Source organism: Corapipo altera, unplaced genomic scaffold, assembly GCF_003945725.1.
Source record: "Corapipo altera isolate COAL_440 unplaced genomic scaffold, ASM394572v1 56, whole genome shotgun sequence".
NCBI lineage: Eukaryota > Metazoa > Chordata > Aves > Passeriformes > Pipridae > Corapipo > Corapipo altera.
The window spans coordinates 7254256-7269342 of NW_020884896.1; the positions used below are offsets into that span (position 1 = coordinate 7254256).

The 15087-nt window shown below is 36.8% G+C and overlaps 1 protein-coding gene across 5 annotated transcripts in view; it reads right to left on the reverse strand.

Moving 5' to 3' along the window:
- Positions 1–15087, reverse strand: part of CFAP43 (cilia and flagella associated protein 43) — a 42166-nt gene that overhangs the window by 4990 nt on the left and 22089 nt on the right. For 3 of the 5 annotated variants that reach the window (XM_027647985.1, XM_027647981.1, XM_027647986.1), the window contains 16 exons: positions 14048–14125; positions 12673–12798; positions 12127–12231; positions 11352–11468; positions 10441–10650; positions 8513–8719; positions 7288–7377; positions 6729–6806; positions 5797–5922; positions 5126–5245; positions 4937–5044; positions 3369–3455; positions 2962–3050; positions 2376–2580; positions 1482–1594; positions 797–953 (listed from right to left, as the gene is read on the reverse strand). In XM_027647985.1, the coding sequence (XP_027503786.1) occupies positions 797–953; positions 1482–1594; positions 2376–2580; positions 2962–3050; positions 3369–3455; positions 4937–5044; positions 5126–5245; positions 5797–5922; positions 6729–6806; positions 7288–7377; positions 8513–8719; positions 10441–10650; positions 11352–11468; positions 12127–12231; positions 12673–12798; positions 14048–14125 (2016 nt within the window). The remainder of the gene's footprint in view (positions 1–796; positions 954–1481; positions 1595–2375; positions 2581–2961; positions 3051–3368; positions 3456–4936; positions 5045–5125; positions 5246–5796; positions 5923–6728; positions 6807–7287; positions 7378–8512; positions 8720–10440; positions 10651–11351; positions 11469–12126; positions 12232–12672; positions 12799–14047; positions 14126–15087) is intronic. The other 2 variants (XM_027647984.1, XM_027647982.1) reach the window with 2 other exon arrangements.

Below are 15087 nucleotides of genomic sequence, written 5' to 3' on the forward strand. Positions count from 1 at the left end.
ATTTTACAGATTATGGAATAATTGTTTGCAACAAGATGGGCAAGCTTCCAAAGTTATAATTTTAGTCAGTTAAACAGTCTATACTGCAGTCTCTTTCCAGACTTTGCTCCAGATGGTTATCTTTCATGGAAATCTGTTCCCTTTTATGCCCTGTGTCACAGCCTTGGATCATAGAAGTAAATGAAAATGACAACTAACCTCTCTCTCCATCTTTCTATCTCCATCTTTCTACCTTATATAAGAATGGGAAGGCATTTTAGGTCTACAAAATATAGGTATTTTGCTGTTGTTACTGAAGGCTTTGTGCAGGAGCAGCAAAAGGCAATTTTTGTACAGCTGGAATGTCTAAAAAAATAATGTCTAAAAAAGACTGTTTTAAATATCATCAGCAATTTCACCTTACATAAAAAAACTGTACTAATTTTTAAAATCTTAACATAAGCTACTGTTCAAATGCTTCTAAACATGACTATAAGTTTGCCTTGAGGGAATTTTTGGACTGGTATCTAGGATATTAGAAGTTTCTATTTACAATATATGTGTGATGGTGTGTCCAGAAACTGTTGCCATTTCATTGATTTGAAGTGTATCGATCAAACATAAAGAAAGCAGTTTGCATTGCAATCTTTACATCATGATAAGAGACGTTAGAGAATTCTTAATAGCTTCTAGATTACAATTGAGCCTGCTGGTGTGTTGTAATGAAATGAAAGTAGACATCAAACTGGAAAAAAAGCAGAGCCCCTGAAGGACAATGCATTGGTTTAAAAAGTTTAAATTTCCTTCAGATAATTACCGAGATAGAGCAATTCAGTTCTTCAACAACACTCTTTTTAATGAGAATAGCATCAGAGTAGTCTGGGATCTCAGTATTTTCCAATTCCACCTGTCCTTGTTTTAGCACAAATTGGACAATCAAATTCTGCTGAAGTTTCATCTTCTTCTCCTGCAACCTAAAATGGCAGAAAACAAAAACAGTGTTTAGTGATTTCAACAGGATTATATAAATATTTTATTAATTACTGGTAAGTGGTATGTTCATATAGGGTTTAGTCCTTGTCAGCTTGTCTTCTGATTACTACCAAATTAACTACAAATATGCAAATTCTGGTGTATATAAATATATATATATATATACATGAAGTTTTCAACCACTGGATTCAGTTTACCATACTCCAGCAGATGACAGAAAGTGTTGTTACTGAAAAAAAACCTTAACACCAATTGAAAAGAAAACAGAAGAGACTTCCAGCCAGCACCACTTTTCTTGTATAATTTATTCTGGGGGTTGTTCTTGAATGATAATGAATGTGAAAATTATGTTATGTACATGAAAAATGGAATATTGCAGGTCCAAGCAGCAATGAAACCTAGATAAAAGAGTGTTAAGAACACAGGTGTGTAATTCTGTTTGTAACTTTTGGTTCTGTGTTGGTGGAGCACTAAAGTGTAGCTGAACTTAAGAAAAGATGCAAAATTACCAAGTGAGTTCATTGAAAATGTTCTCTATTTGTGACTTCATCTTTTCATTTTCATCCGTTCTTCTCTGGAAAAAGGCCTGCATCTCTGCCAGTGTAAGGGCCTTCCTTTTCACCTAAGCAAGCAACATTGTGACAGTCTGAATTTTTCAGCTTTGTCAGTATGTCAGGACAAGCTTCTTCAAGAACAGAGAAGACAAATTCTTTAGAAAATATATGTATATATAAATATGCAGCCTGGTACTTTGAGAATCCCAGAATGAGGCATAGGGGTTACAATCCTTACACTCTGCTCAGAAAATTAGTTGTTCTTATATGCATAGTTTATTCCCGTGAAGGGAAATCATATTTCCTTCTCTTTTGGTAAAATTTCACATATCTCTTTCTCTGGATAATTCAGATTTACACCTTCATGTTTTTATACTGAACAAATGGATTACTAGAAATTTCCAGAAACACCCTTCATTAAGAATTGCTCTTTATATTGTAGAAAAACATGAGAATGCACTGGTGTAAATGCAGAATGCTAATGGGAGAGAATGACTCCAACAGATGATGGGAATCAAATACCTTATCATTTTTTTGGTATGGATAGAGAAAAGAAAAATTATCTTTTTATTTGTAATGAAACAAAATCAGGGTCACAATTCTGATTCAATATGTCCATATTAATATCCTAATTTTTCCTCTGAAGAACAACTACAGCTAGAACTAGACTACAGGTTTCCCTGTTATTCCGAACTGAATGTGGCCGGAAGAAACTTTCAAAGTCAAATGGAGTTAATATATTCTGCATTGTTATTTCATCACTAGTTTGACCGTACACGAGAACTCCACTGAAGTTTAAGAATCAAAACTATCAAGAAGTATACTGGCAAAATAAAGAATTTTACATACCAGCTCCTCACTCTCCATTTTCTTTCGTCTAGCTAGACAAAAATTTTTCCATATAGACTGCTCTAGGCCTTCAGGCATGTGCTCAGGACTATCCAGTTCATCCATGGCTTTCATTAAAAGGGTAAGTGCATCTTCGTAATCCTCAGAGCCTGAACAGTTCCCATATGGATTAGGTGTGTCAAGGAGCATTTCTGTCCTTGGGCTCCTAGTGCACACACAGAGCACAGACAGGATTTACTTTTTATTTTCTCTTGCATAAATGAAGGTCACAAACAACAAAGAATGTTTCATACTCTCAATCTCTTGCAAAAAGCAAATAGGTAACACTGTATCTTACACAAAATAAGAATATATGGTCTTGAGACCTGATGATTATTTAGATTGCATTTAAAATAGATTTTGTGGAGTGAATACGGAAATGTAAATACTCAAAATAGCAATCGTTAGTGTGATGGGAAATCAACCATTGTTAACTATCCAGTAAAAAGCAGGAAAAATAATTTACACTATTGAAATAAATAGCATTCTCATTCTTGGCTCACAAGAAATATCAGTGTTTAAGCAATGGAATCAGAGGGGATCTTACTTCGGTCGATGCGTGTAAAGTCGATAAAGTTCCTCAAGGACATCGTCAGGTGTGTCAGCAAACTGCTTTCTAAAACGACGTTCCATAGTCTGGGGTGGGGCAGAGGGAAGAAAGTTTTCTTGTTACCACAATATTATTTTTTTTAAAAAGCATCAACCTGCCCATATCTTAGAAATACAGAATATGGTGAAATTCCAAGCACTCCCAAGCATCATGGGAATCTGGACTATTCCATAGATTCTTCTGTGCACACACTGTCCTCCACTGCTTTATTTCAGCATTATTAACTTTAATAATCAGCAAGTTGACCAGAACTCCTACTTACAGAGAAGTATGTTCTTCTCATTATCGAGACACAACATTAACTTTGAACTTCTGTACCTCCTTATCTTTCTCGAGAGTCTCACCTTCTCTTCATCTACTGCATCTTTATAGGTGCCTGTGTAAGCATCAACTTTATTTTTTGCACTCAGGACTGTTTTTGCCTTCTTGACCTATAGCAAAATCAAAAGATTTCAGGAATGAAATTCAGCCAGCAGAAGCACTGAATGGCTATTCCTATACAGTGATGAAGCTGACACTTTCTTATTTCTAGAGAAAATCTTGTGAGAAAATCTTGTGAGCTAGTTTTACTAACAATATAGTGCCTTCTTCAGGGGTCACTTATAGACACTGCTAAAAGATGATCAGGTGTGAAATTAAACTAGACTGCTGCTTAGGAATGTAAGAAATTTGTGTTAGAAATGCTTCCAAGTCTTTTTAAACACTGAAAGTAAAGACATATGTTGACACTTTTTTTTCACTTGCCATAGAGATTTCCTTTCATGTCAGCCCAGGTGAGACCAGTCAAAAAATCTCCAGTGTTGTTAAGTGGAGAGTTCTTCATTTTAGAATGCTATCTCCCCATTGTCATGGCACAATTCTACTCTGTGTCAGGACTAAGGTCATCTGTTTTATTGAGGCTGTTAAATGCTAATACTCTGCTGGGGAGACCATTTTGTTGTATTTGACAGTTTGCAGGGAACAAAAGATATATCAGTGGAACCATTTAGTAAATTTAAAAAAAATGTATTTTGAAAAATGTAAGCTGTATAGACTTTGCTTGTATAATTTTAAAACCAGGTCAGCCTATTCACTGGTAGGGGCCAAATGCCTGCTTTGGAATCCCTCCCTGTAGCTCACAGACAAAAAGGCTGCCTTCAGCTCCATGCACAGTGCTCTGTGCAGGTTGAGTAGGAGATCTGACATGGGGAGGCATTAGTGTATTATCTGTGGAATCATCAACAGCTCCATGAAGACAAAGTAGGCAAATGGGATATTATTGTCCCAAGAGGCAGAACCAACCTGCAGCCTACCACAGTAAGCACTTGTATTGAAACTCAGACCTACTACTTGTGCTCTCCAGTCTTTTGTTGACTTCTCTATGATTTTGAAGGGATGGGTAAACTCTTCAGGAGATTAAACTGGTTGATAAAACTATAAACACTTTGTGCTCCATGGTATGTTCTGCTTCCATGGTCAGATACTCACACGCCACCTCTGTCTATGCAGACACACTGGCAAACACAACTCAGCACAGCCTTGGCAGGCACTGGACACCTCAGTGAAAAATGTGATGGCATTACACATTGTTTTGTGCATCTTCCTATCATAAATACATCATAATTGGTACTTCCAGCTTGATACTGGACACTAAAAAACATTCTACGTAGCAAGCAAATAGCAATATGTCCTTCTGAATGTATGGAATTTTACCAAGGAACTCCAGATGAACCAAACCAAGTATTTATTGAAAAAAAACAGATCTACTTATAATGTATGTCACCTGTACAAGTTGTAAAAAAATCAGTGACCCTGTAAATTGTCAGAAAGTCCTTTATGGTAAGATTTTGATTTGGAAACAGCAGACTTCACAAGCAACTGTACTGTCAATATTATACTTCTCTTAAGAACAGCATTCTAAACGGTAACTTACTTTTTCTTTCTTCTTTTTTATAAGGCAATTATGAAGTCCAGCTTCTCTAGTGTCCAACTCTTCATCCAATAGTAAAGCACAGGTGAGACTGACAATTTTGAGCTCTTCCTGTGAAATTATTGTAATAGAAATGTTTAACATTCCTGCTGCACAGAGGCAGAGATGAAAAATTATTATTTTTTGCAATACCTGGTAGATGACCATCTCTGATTTCACTTTCCTTTCAGAGAGTTTGCAGACAGTCTCATCAAAATTTTGTGTTGTTTCCTGGATAGAAGCTTCAAGTTTCTTCCATTCATTTTCCAGTGTCTGGGGAAGGAAAGGACAAGAACAGCAATATTACATCTGAAGGAACAAAAAATCTCTGATATATCTATATTTATATCTACATATATATATATATGAGATGCTGGAGAATGCACAATATGGAACTGTATACTTCAGCCAAAAGGCTCCGGAAATTATTTGCTTGGAAAGAGAGTGCCAGGCTACCGAGTTATGTAGTTCAAATACCACTTTGAAGAAACGTATAATTGTATTATTTGTGTATGGCATCAGCAACTCTGGGAATGGAACCTGAAAAACACATTTTAGGAATACAAGTATTCCATTTGTGAAGGAAAGTTACCTTTTTCAGATACCCCAAATTTTGGCAAGTATTAATTGGTATAAGTGGAGATTGACTTATTCTATCGTGTAAGGTAGGATTTATTTAATATGCCACATGATCTTTGATCTGCATTTGTTCTTCGTTTATCCTATATATTAGTATTCATTTTCAGAACTTGCTCCTGAGAAAGATCAGAAGCTTTGCTCATGAGCACTGTGAACAAAACTACTTCTTTCTCATTTTAATTTACTTTTTTATACTCTTCTTTTTCTTCATTCAGTTCCTTGACTTTTTTCTCATATTCTCCAAATATTTTCTTTTCTTCATCACTCCAAAGATCTTCAGGCTTGGATACAAAAGGAGGTGGAGGAATATTCTGGAAGTATTAAAGAAAAATAGACTTAAAAAGCAATATTAAGTCTATGTCAGCACACTAACGAACTATAGAATGCATCAAATTTAATGAAAGGTATTTCTTAGAAAGGTATAAGCCTTAAGTCAAAATAACATATACATTCTATTGCTTTGATCTGTTACTTGCACCAGTAGTTTTGCTGTATATATATTGTGCTATTCTCACTTATTTGCTTACAGGTATTCACTACTGAATTTTGTAAAATACAAGTATTTTGTACTCAAATATACTACTTTCCATACAGGATATACCACATTTTCTGTTTCAGAACCCTAAATCTAACTCCATGCTAACTTCTAAGTGGAGTCCTAATTTTCCAAAACAGAGCAGTTCTGGGGTAGTGCTTGGGTCTGCCCTCACCTTTTTCTGCAACACTTCTTCCCATTCTTTTCTTCCTCTACTACTGTACTATCTATATTTGCTGAGTTAAATGGAACACAGTGTTATTCTGTAAGACCAAAGACATGGATAACAGACCCCTCCCCTAGGCATATAGTTGTTGTAATGCTAATAGTAGATTATGTTCCTACAGTATTCCACTGTGATAGGGACAGGTGTTGATGGGTAAATCATATACAGGCAGTAGAATCTTGTGGTCTCCTCTGAATCCAGTGTACAGTCTCTTATGGAGTCTGTCTAGTCATAATGCAATTCTACAATTCTCCAGCTTTCTTCTGTCACTTAGGTTGGAAATATTTGCTTGTTGAATTTCACATTACCATAAGAACCCACAAGCTCCCAAACCACATGACAGAAACACATCTCACCATTTTCAGGATGTCTTCCTTTCTGACTTCCAGCACTCCACCCATCATGTCATCAAGAGCACGCAGTCTGTCATCATCCTGGCAATGACCACAAAGAAATATTTTCAGGTACAGAAGGAAGTGTAGTAATTGCAAGTTACGGGGACGATCGTAGTGTTCACCTCTAGATCCCCCCCCTATGATTATTCAGCGTGTCACTAGGAGATCACAGAGTCACAGGATCAACTAGGCTGGAAAAGTCCTCTGAGATCATCGAGTCCAACCTATGACCTAATACCACCTCGTCAACTAATAATGCAATAATGCTCTTTGGTGATGTGTGTGAAATACGCCAAAAGTCTCACAGTGAACCTAACGCTCTGTCTTTTCTTCCCTCAGCTGGTCTATGTAGTTCTGATTGTAAATAATAACAAGAAGGAAAAGGCACACATCATCATTACCTGCCATTTCAAATTTATTTTCCCATGCTACGTTACTGGAATATTCCAGTGTGGCATTAATTAAATAAGCCCAACCAGAGACAAAGGCCTATTCATTAAAAGGACACTACTTTAATTACCGTAGCTGCAAGGCGTTTTTCCATTTCAAGCTTAGCCAGCATTTCTGCTCTTTCTTTCTCCTCTTGAGTCAAATATTTCTCAGCTTTAATCTGAAGGAAGAAAATGAGGTTTGTATCAGGGTACATTTCTTCAAATTTGATCACATGTGGACTAAGAATCTTTGGAAATATGGTGGTCCTGGTTTTGGCTGGGATAGAGGTAATTTACTTCCAAGTAGCTGGTACAGTACATCCCTGGCATCAGGGTACTGGTGGTGAGCAATTGTTTTTCATCTGCATCAGTTGTTTTTCCTGAATTTTCTGTCTTTCTCTTTTAATTACATTTATTATGATGATTTCATTACATTTATTATTACAATTTTGATTATTATTGATGTTAATATTATGTTTTATTTAAATTATTAAACTATTCTAATCCCAACCTATGAGTTTTGTCACTTTTACCCTTTCAATTCTCTCCCCTACCCTGGTGGGTTGGGAAGTGAGTAAGCAGCTGCGTGGTGCTTAGTTGCTGGCTGAGGTTAAACCATGACAGTAGTGTAATACTAATTCTTAAATCTTTTTGTATCTCGACTCCATGATAATATTTCTCAAGATGAAAATTCTCCTTTTGAACAGACCCAAAAACTATATTTAAATATCCTAAAAATACAAACTATACCATCCTTTTTGCTGATGTTGTTTTTTATGCATGCCTTTCTGACAGTGGAATAACATGGACTGGTGAGAGAGCAGAGAGAAGTTGGAAAAGACTGACCAAAAGAGCAGATAAGATCAGTGGAATGTATTGTATTAGAAATATGGTATTTCTTTATAAATTATCAATTGGATGTATAAGTACAGCATAAAGTATGCTTTAGTACTTAGATACTTAGTTTCAAAATGCTGCTCAGAGAAAACAGAGAAACCCTTATCTATGGAAGCAATTCCTGAAAGCCTGGTTTGAATCTCAGGAACAGGGGTATTTTCTACCTAATTTATGGGCATTTATAAACTTTTAACAGCAATAAATTAAGTTTGTATACATTTAATTCATTTCAGATTGACTTACTAAGAGTTTTCTCCCTAAAAAGAAAAGGGAAGAAAATGAGCCAAAAAGACGATCTTAAGTACACAGACACATCTGTTTTAAGGGTTTTTCAGTACTGACACAATGTCTGGAAATGAGAAGAATTAGAGAACTGTAATTGAGTGGGTGAAATAGAAAGATGTGTTTTTCAGACACCTCTGAATCTTGAACAGTGAGTGCTTGCTCTGGCATCTCATCATCTGTAAGAGCTGGCTCCCACACTTCCACTTGGAGGTCAAGTTGTTCCAAGATTTCTCGGATCCTCAGGTTTCTTTCTTTCACTCGTGCTATCTCCTGCTCCTTTTGTTGTGCAACTATGTCAAATTCCTTATTAAAAGCAGTTTTCACTTTGTAAATGATGTCCTGAAACACCAAAAAAGGAAGCAGCAGTACAGCACAGGTCACATCCATCCATGTTTATGTACTATTCCACAAGCCAACAGAAGCAAAATGTGTGTATTTGTACATGTGACAGGGAGATAAACTGGTAAAGCCTTTTTGTGAAAATCATAAGGGCAGAGCTCAAGCTTTGTTAAACGGAGTTGGACAAATTATCTTTTTTTTCCCCTAGAAATTTTTATTCATTTTCTTCTGCGTATTTGCCATTTGACAAAGATTCTGAAAGAAACATACTGCTGCCAAAGCTAGATAAAAAAATAGGCTGCCCTTTATTCGTGGGTTTTGCCCTCTTCAGCTGGAAGAAGAAGGTGGTTCAATGAAAAAAACCTGGGACCTGTAAATCTAGAGATTGTAAATTCCAGGTGCGGGGAGTCAGAGCAAAGGACATACTTTCCTGATGCAACCTGCAGTTTCAATATGCTTTCATGTAATTTCTCTGACATACGTAAGTAAAATGTGCCCATTAAACAAACAAACATTGGAAACTGGTTTTTTTTAAACACCTGAGACCTTATAATGATTTTTAAAAGTACATATTCTTATTGGATAAATTCTTCTTTTAGTATAAATAACTGATCTCAACAGAGAAAATTAGAACATTAAGAGAGAAAACAATGTGCCTCTCTTACTGTGTCAATTTACTAAAATGCATCATGAGAATGATTTCAGTTCTATCATTAAACTTCATATTTTAAGATGCTTATCTGTTTGTAATTTTTATTACAATAAATATTTGTGTCTGATGATTATTTCATTGATTTATAATGTAATATTAAGTTAGGATGTGGTCAGGCAGGATGGCAGATAAGGTACCATGTTGCTGGGAGGAAAAAGGCTGTATTTAATGTCTAGACAACCATCTAGCCCTTAGGAAGCTCACTGCATTGGCCAAGAACACTGAAGATATATGTACACCTTGTTATACGAGTCTTTAAAGCCATACAGTAAAAAGATCCTGTTATATCCAAGTGAAAAGTGTTCCTTGTGTTTCTTTACCATCTACTTTAAACACTAGTGCATCAATTAGATTTTATGTATAACAGTGGTTAACCATTTTGCTCTGCTACCATTTACAGCCGTAGAGAGCTCTGAGAAGGCAATGCCTTATACTAATTTAACCACTTGCAGGTCATCTTCCTAAGAAGCCTATTCTGTAGCAAGTTTATGACTTAATAAACTGCTCAGGGTAAGAAAAGTAAGAGAGTCTGATACTAATGAATAATAAATAACAGAAACATTAAGGACTCCAAATAAAAGGTTGGTGAGACTGTAGGGTAAGGAAATGGTGAAGATCCAGCTGATCTTTCATTCAGCAGTAAATAACAGGGAAGGAGGTAACAGGGAAAGAGGTCATGTTGTCACAGGGCATGCTGAGATGTGCAAGCTATTTTTGGCTATGAAAACTCAAACTGAAGCACCAGTGGGCAAACACAGATACCCTCAAATTGGGTAACCCATTTCACAAAAATGTTGTTCTTCCACCCCCGAGGTGGCAAATCCACATGGTACTCTACTGCACTATGTGCATTTGTCAGCTTTTGTCTCAAATACTCAGTGACCTGTGCAACTCTCCACTGTTTAGTGAACAAATCTACCCATGCCCAAAATCTAAAAGTGGCTGTGACTGCTGTGAAAACAAACAGATATGACAGTGTCACTGCAGTAAGAGAAATTTCAGATGTCACCTTCAACAATACTATCTGATTGACTCTCTGCTCCTTGGTGTGCAAATCACATTGGTGATATAGGATAGATGTGTCTCCACCATACTGAGAGCTCAGACTTCCAATTAGGCAGAAAGATTCACCATCATCAGCCACAGCTTTTGCTTCCTTCTTTCCTTCTTCCTCAGGTAATACAGTCTCAGACTCAGTCTCAAGATCTTCCTTCTGAACCTGCATTTCACAAACATGATCACTGTGTTACATGTTCCACTGGATTATGTACAAACGTATGAAAAAATTCTAAAGGCTACTATATTCTTCCATTAAATTCAGTGATCAAAATAATACAAGTTGAAATGATCATATTTGGAATATTGGGTCCATTTGTACACTCTCCAGTACAACACATGGGCATACTGAAGCAAGTCAAGTAATAGGCCACTAATACAATTAAGGATTTGGAATATCTAACATGCGAGGACAGGCTGAGAGAACTGGAATAGTTTGGCATCAAGAAGGAAAAGGCTTGGGGGATTCTTTTTCCTGAAAGGATTGTCAAACAACATGGAAATCCTTTTACTGTGAGAGCTGTCAAACACGGGAAGAGGTAGCCCCTAGAGGTTTTGGAATCCTTCATCCTTGGAGATATCCCAAACCTGACTGGACATGGCCCTGAGTAAATTGCTCTGGGAGTGTTGGATAAGATCACTTCCAAAGGGCTTTTCTAAACTCAGCTATTCTGTGGTTATTTAAGACTAATACATTTTTTTTCTGTGTAAACCCACAATGTTTCATCTTTATTTATATTTTTAAAATTTCTTGACAATTTCTACAGCAAGAGAATGGACCTTAGGAATGTAACTAGATAAAGATGCCATCTCAGAACATCCTGATCTGAAATGCTTTTATGCAGTACTTCAAACAGGTTGTACCTTAAGATCAGCTGTCTCAGTATCCTTTAACCGGAGAACTTTCTCCAAAGTTTCCAGCTCTTCTTTACTACGTTCCTCCAGTGGATAATTCTTCACTTCACAATCCATATGGAAGCACTGTTCAAATTTAAAAACCAAAAAACCCAAAGTAAAAAGTTCTTCAGAATGCCTCTATTAGTTTATTTGTTCAATACCTGAATGCTAAACAGTTTCTAAGACTTCTTAAAATCAGGAATAAAACTGAGGATTAATTAATACAGACAACGTAGTATAAATAGATTTTTTTTTTCAAATTATCTGTGGATATGGCCTCTTTATTCACAGAATTAAACCAAAATTAGATTTTTTGTAAAATGACTGGGTCTTTCCCCACCTTTGAGATAATTCAGTATCATCATTTTGACTCATCTCCCTCTGTTTAAAATAGGAAAAATCAGGGTTAAATTTTGCCTTTATGTTCTGTGGAGCAGAAGTCATACTGACTGCACACAGAAAAATAGGATTTACCTCTCCTTTTAGCAATACCGTAAATAGTAAACACATTGTCTGAGATCAAGAAATTAGAGAGTTGCTTATTTGCTTATCAGCACACTTTTCCAGCTTGGAAGGTAAAATCCACCAGGCTCAGAGAAAATGAGCAGAATGAAAGATCTGCATGAGCCCCAGGAAGAAGTACAGTTTTTCCCACACCATAAACAAATCAGAAATATGTTACTTTGTCTCTGTACCTTAAGGAATAAATACTGCAGAAAATGACTTAGAAAGCAGAGGTTACCTTAACTGCACGTCCTTTTACACACAAAGCATCCCAGCACTCGTACTTGATGAAATCCTGCAAATAGCAGTTGGATAAATTCTCCATCTCAATCTCCTTCCTTGCCTTTCAAGATACAGAAAAGAAAACAACAAGATGTGGTTTGAAATAACAAGATATGGACAATTTTTGTGGAGTTATTGAAGAAAACTAACAGATGAAATGAATTACCAATATTTAATCATCCTAGACAATCACAGCTATCTTCTCCTAAAACTATATTGCATAATACTGAGAGGCATAATTTTATATGTGAAAAAATGCATTCTAGAACTTAAGCAACGTGCCCAAGGCCACAGTGTCAGATTTGTAGTTGTTGCCATAGATCACATTCCAGTTTGCAATGTCTGCATCAGCACTTTCACCTGCTTCAAAAAGTGACTTTAAATACTTTTCGGTTTTCCTGCTTCTCAGCAGTGAACAGCAACTTTGAGACAATCCTCTGTTCTTCAATCATTTTTCTCCTTTCCACTGATGGTTTTAAAATGTTCCCCCATTCTATCATACCCTGGCCACTTCTTGTTCAGCCTCTGCTTGCAGTCTTTCCTGTTCTTCCATATCCAGGTTGAACTCCTGGTGCTCCAGTTTCTCGATGTCTGGCACCTGCTCATTTTCATGCATCATTTGCTGAATCTGTTTTTTAAAAAATAAGCATAAGGAGTAAAAAGTAATTTGAATTTGAATAGAAGAAATGCTATTTTTAACACTACAGAACTTGCTTTCAGAGCAAATTATTTTAATTGCACTTGCACTTTTAACTGCTTCATGCTAATTAGTAGAATGTGCTGCCTGTACCTAGTGATGCGAGTGTATTTAATCTTTCTTAAAGTTGATTTGAATGTTATATGTGAACTTGTGCATACTTTCTAAGAACCTGTAGTACACATTGCTTTGTTCTTTGATTTGAGAACTTTATTAAGGTGTTATCACTTTATTTATCTTGTGCAGTTCAACGAAGGGCAACACAAAATCCTGCACCTGGGTAGGAGCAGTGCCATGCACCAGGACATGCTGGGTGGAAAACAACTTTGAAGACAAGTAGCTGGAGGTCCTGGTGGACCAAGGTGACCACGAGCCAGCAACGTGCCCTTGTGGCAAAGAAGTCTCACAGTATCCTGGGCTGTACTGAGTGTTGCTAGCAGGATGGCAGAGATGAGAGGCAGGGACATGCTGGAGAGAGTCCAATGGGATATGGGACTGGAGCATGTCTCATATGAGAAAAGGCTGAGACAACTGGGACTGTTCAGCCTAAAAATAAGAAATGGCTTGGGGAGAATCTAATCAATGTATATAAATACCAAAAGGGAGGTAGGTGCTAAGAGAGTGGAGACAGGCTCTTTTCAGTGATGGGACCAGAGGCAATGGGTACAAACGGAAACACAAGAGATTCTGCACAAACATCAGGAGACATTTTTTTACTGTGAAGGTGACTGAGTACTTGAATTGGTTGTCCAGAGAGGTCATGGAATCTCCATTTCTGGAGATAATCAAAATCCATCTGGACATGGTCCTCAGCAGACTGCTTTAGGTGACCCTCTGCCTTATCTTCTTGCAGATTGAAGTTTTTAAGGTAAGAAACAGAAGAAAGAGGAGAGGACAGTATTTTCTATCAGGTTGTTAGGCAGGCAGAAGCCTGCCTGCTGAGGGGACAGGTTGCTCAAGGTATAATGGTGGCACAAAATATTTATTTGGAGCAAAGGAAACTGAGAACCAGATAGGCAGTTTCAGCCTATAGTTCCTGAAGAAGCACACCTCTCTATTACCTGTCTGCTCAGGGTTTATGACAAAAATGTAACTGAGAACTAGAGCTAGCAGCCATAAAGGAAAGTGCCCTTGTAAACAAAACTAGGAAGCTGAGCCACTACCCCTGTAAGAAACTCACAGTTTGACGCAGCTTTTTAATTCCCATCTGCAGCTCTTGCTTCTGGTTAGAAAACCTCTGAGTCTCTTCTCTAATGACCTGACATATAAGAAATGTGTTGTTGAAAGACAAAAAGATACAAGAGAAAAAAATATTGAAATAATCTAAAGAAACATTTTTATACAGAAAGTAAAACTCCAAAGGTATTAATAACTGAAACAGACATAATCCTAAGGCAATAGGACGATTCTTAGGATTGCCACAGAGGAAAAAAAGATTGTAGAACCAGGTCACATTGCAAACTGTACAGCAATAGAGCATAAAAGAAAGAAAATATTAAAGAAAAAAATAATTACAAGTGTAATGATTACAGAAACATTGAACTGCATAAAGCCTACTGCCACATTTTTTAATCCTTATGTTTTTCATTGTCCTAAGCATTTTCAGTGGAATATTTAAAGGTACAAGTAAACTGACATCTGTTACTCATTCTGGAAGCTGTGATATTTTCTTTGCCCCTACAGACTTAACAATTCATCTCTTAGGGAAAATTTTGGAATTAGTCTGCACCTCTGGAATTTGTGTATCATTCTGACATTGGATGGACTGCATCCTCTAAAAGTTGGATGCAAGTCTTTTGGGTCATTAATGAGGAGTCTAAAACAACCTAGGACACACTGTCACCCTTTGCCTCTCATCACCTGTCCCTAGCTGATACTAACAGTCATGTGGTATTTGTGTATTCACAGTCACATACATGTGTCAAAAAATCTGAGTATGAATGTCAGCATCAAAGTAGAAACAGGAAAACATGTCTGAGAGAGCGATGGAGAAGTCTTCACTTTCACTGGCAGTAATGTCTTAGATTGACTGGTGCCACTTGTGAGGCTGCATCGCAATCTGGAAGGTCACTCCCGAGATCAACCAGAAAGCAAAGATATTTTCTTTGTCCTATCATTGAACCACAAAAATTGGACAAACTGGCTCATATCAGAAAGAATTTCCTAGAATCTACAAATCCATATTTCTGGGAAAAAATTTAATCTATACGAACACTAACA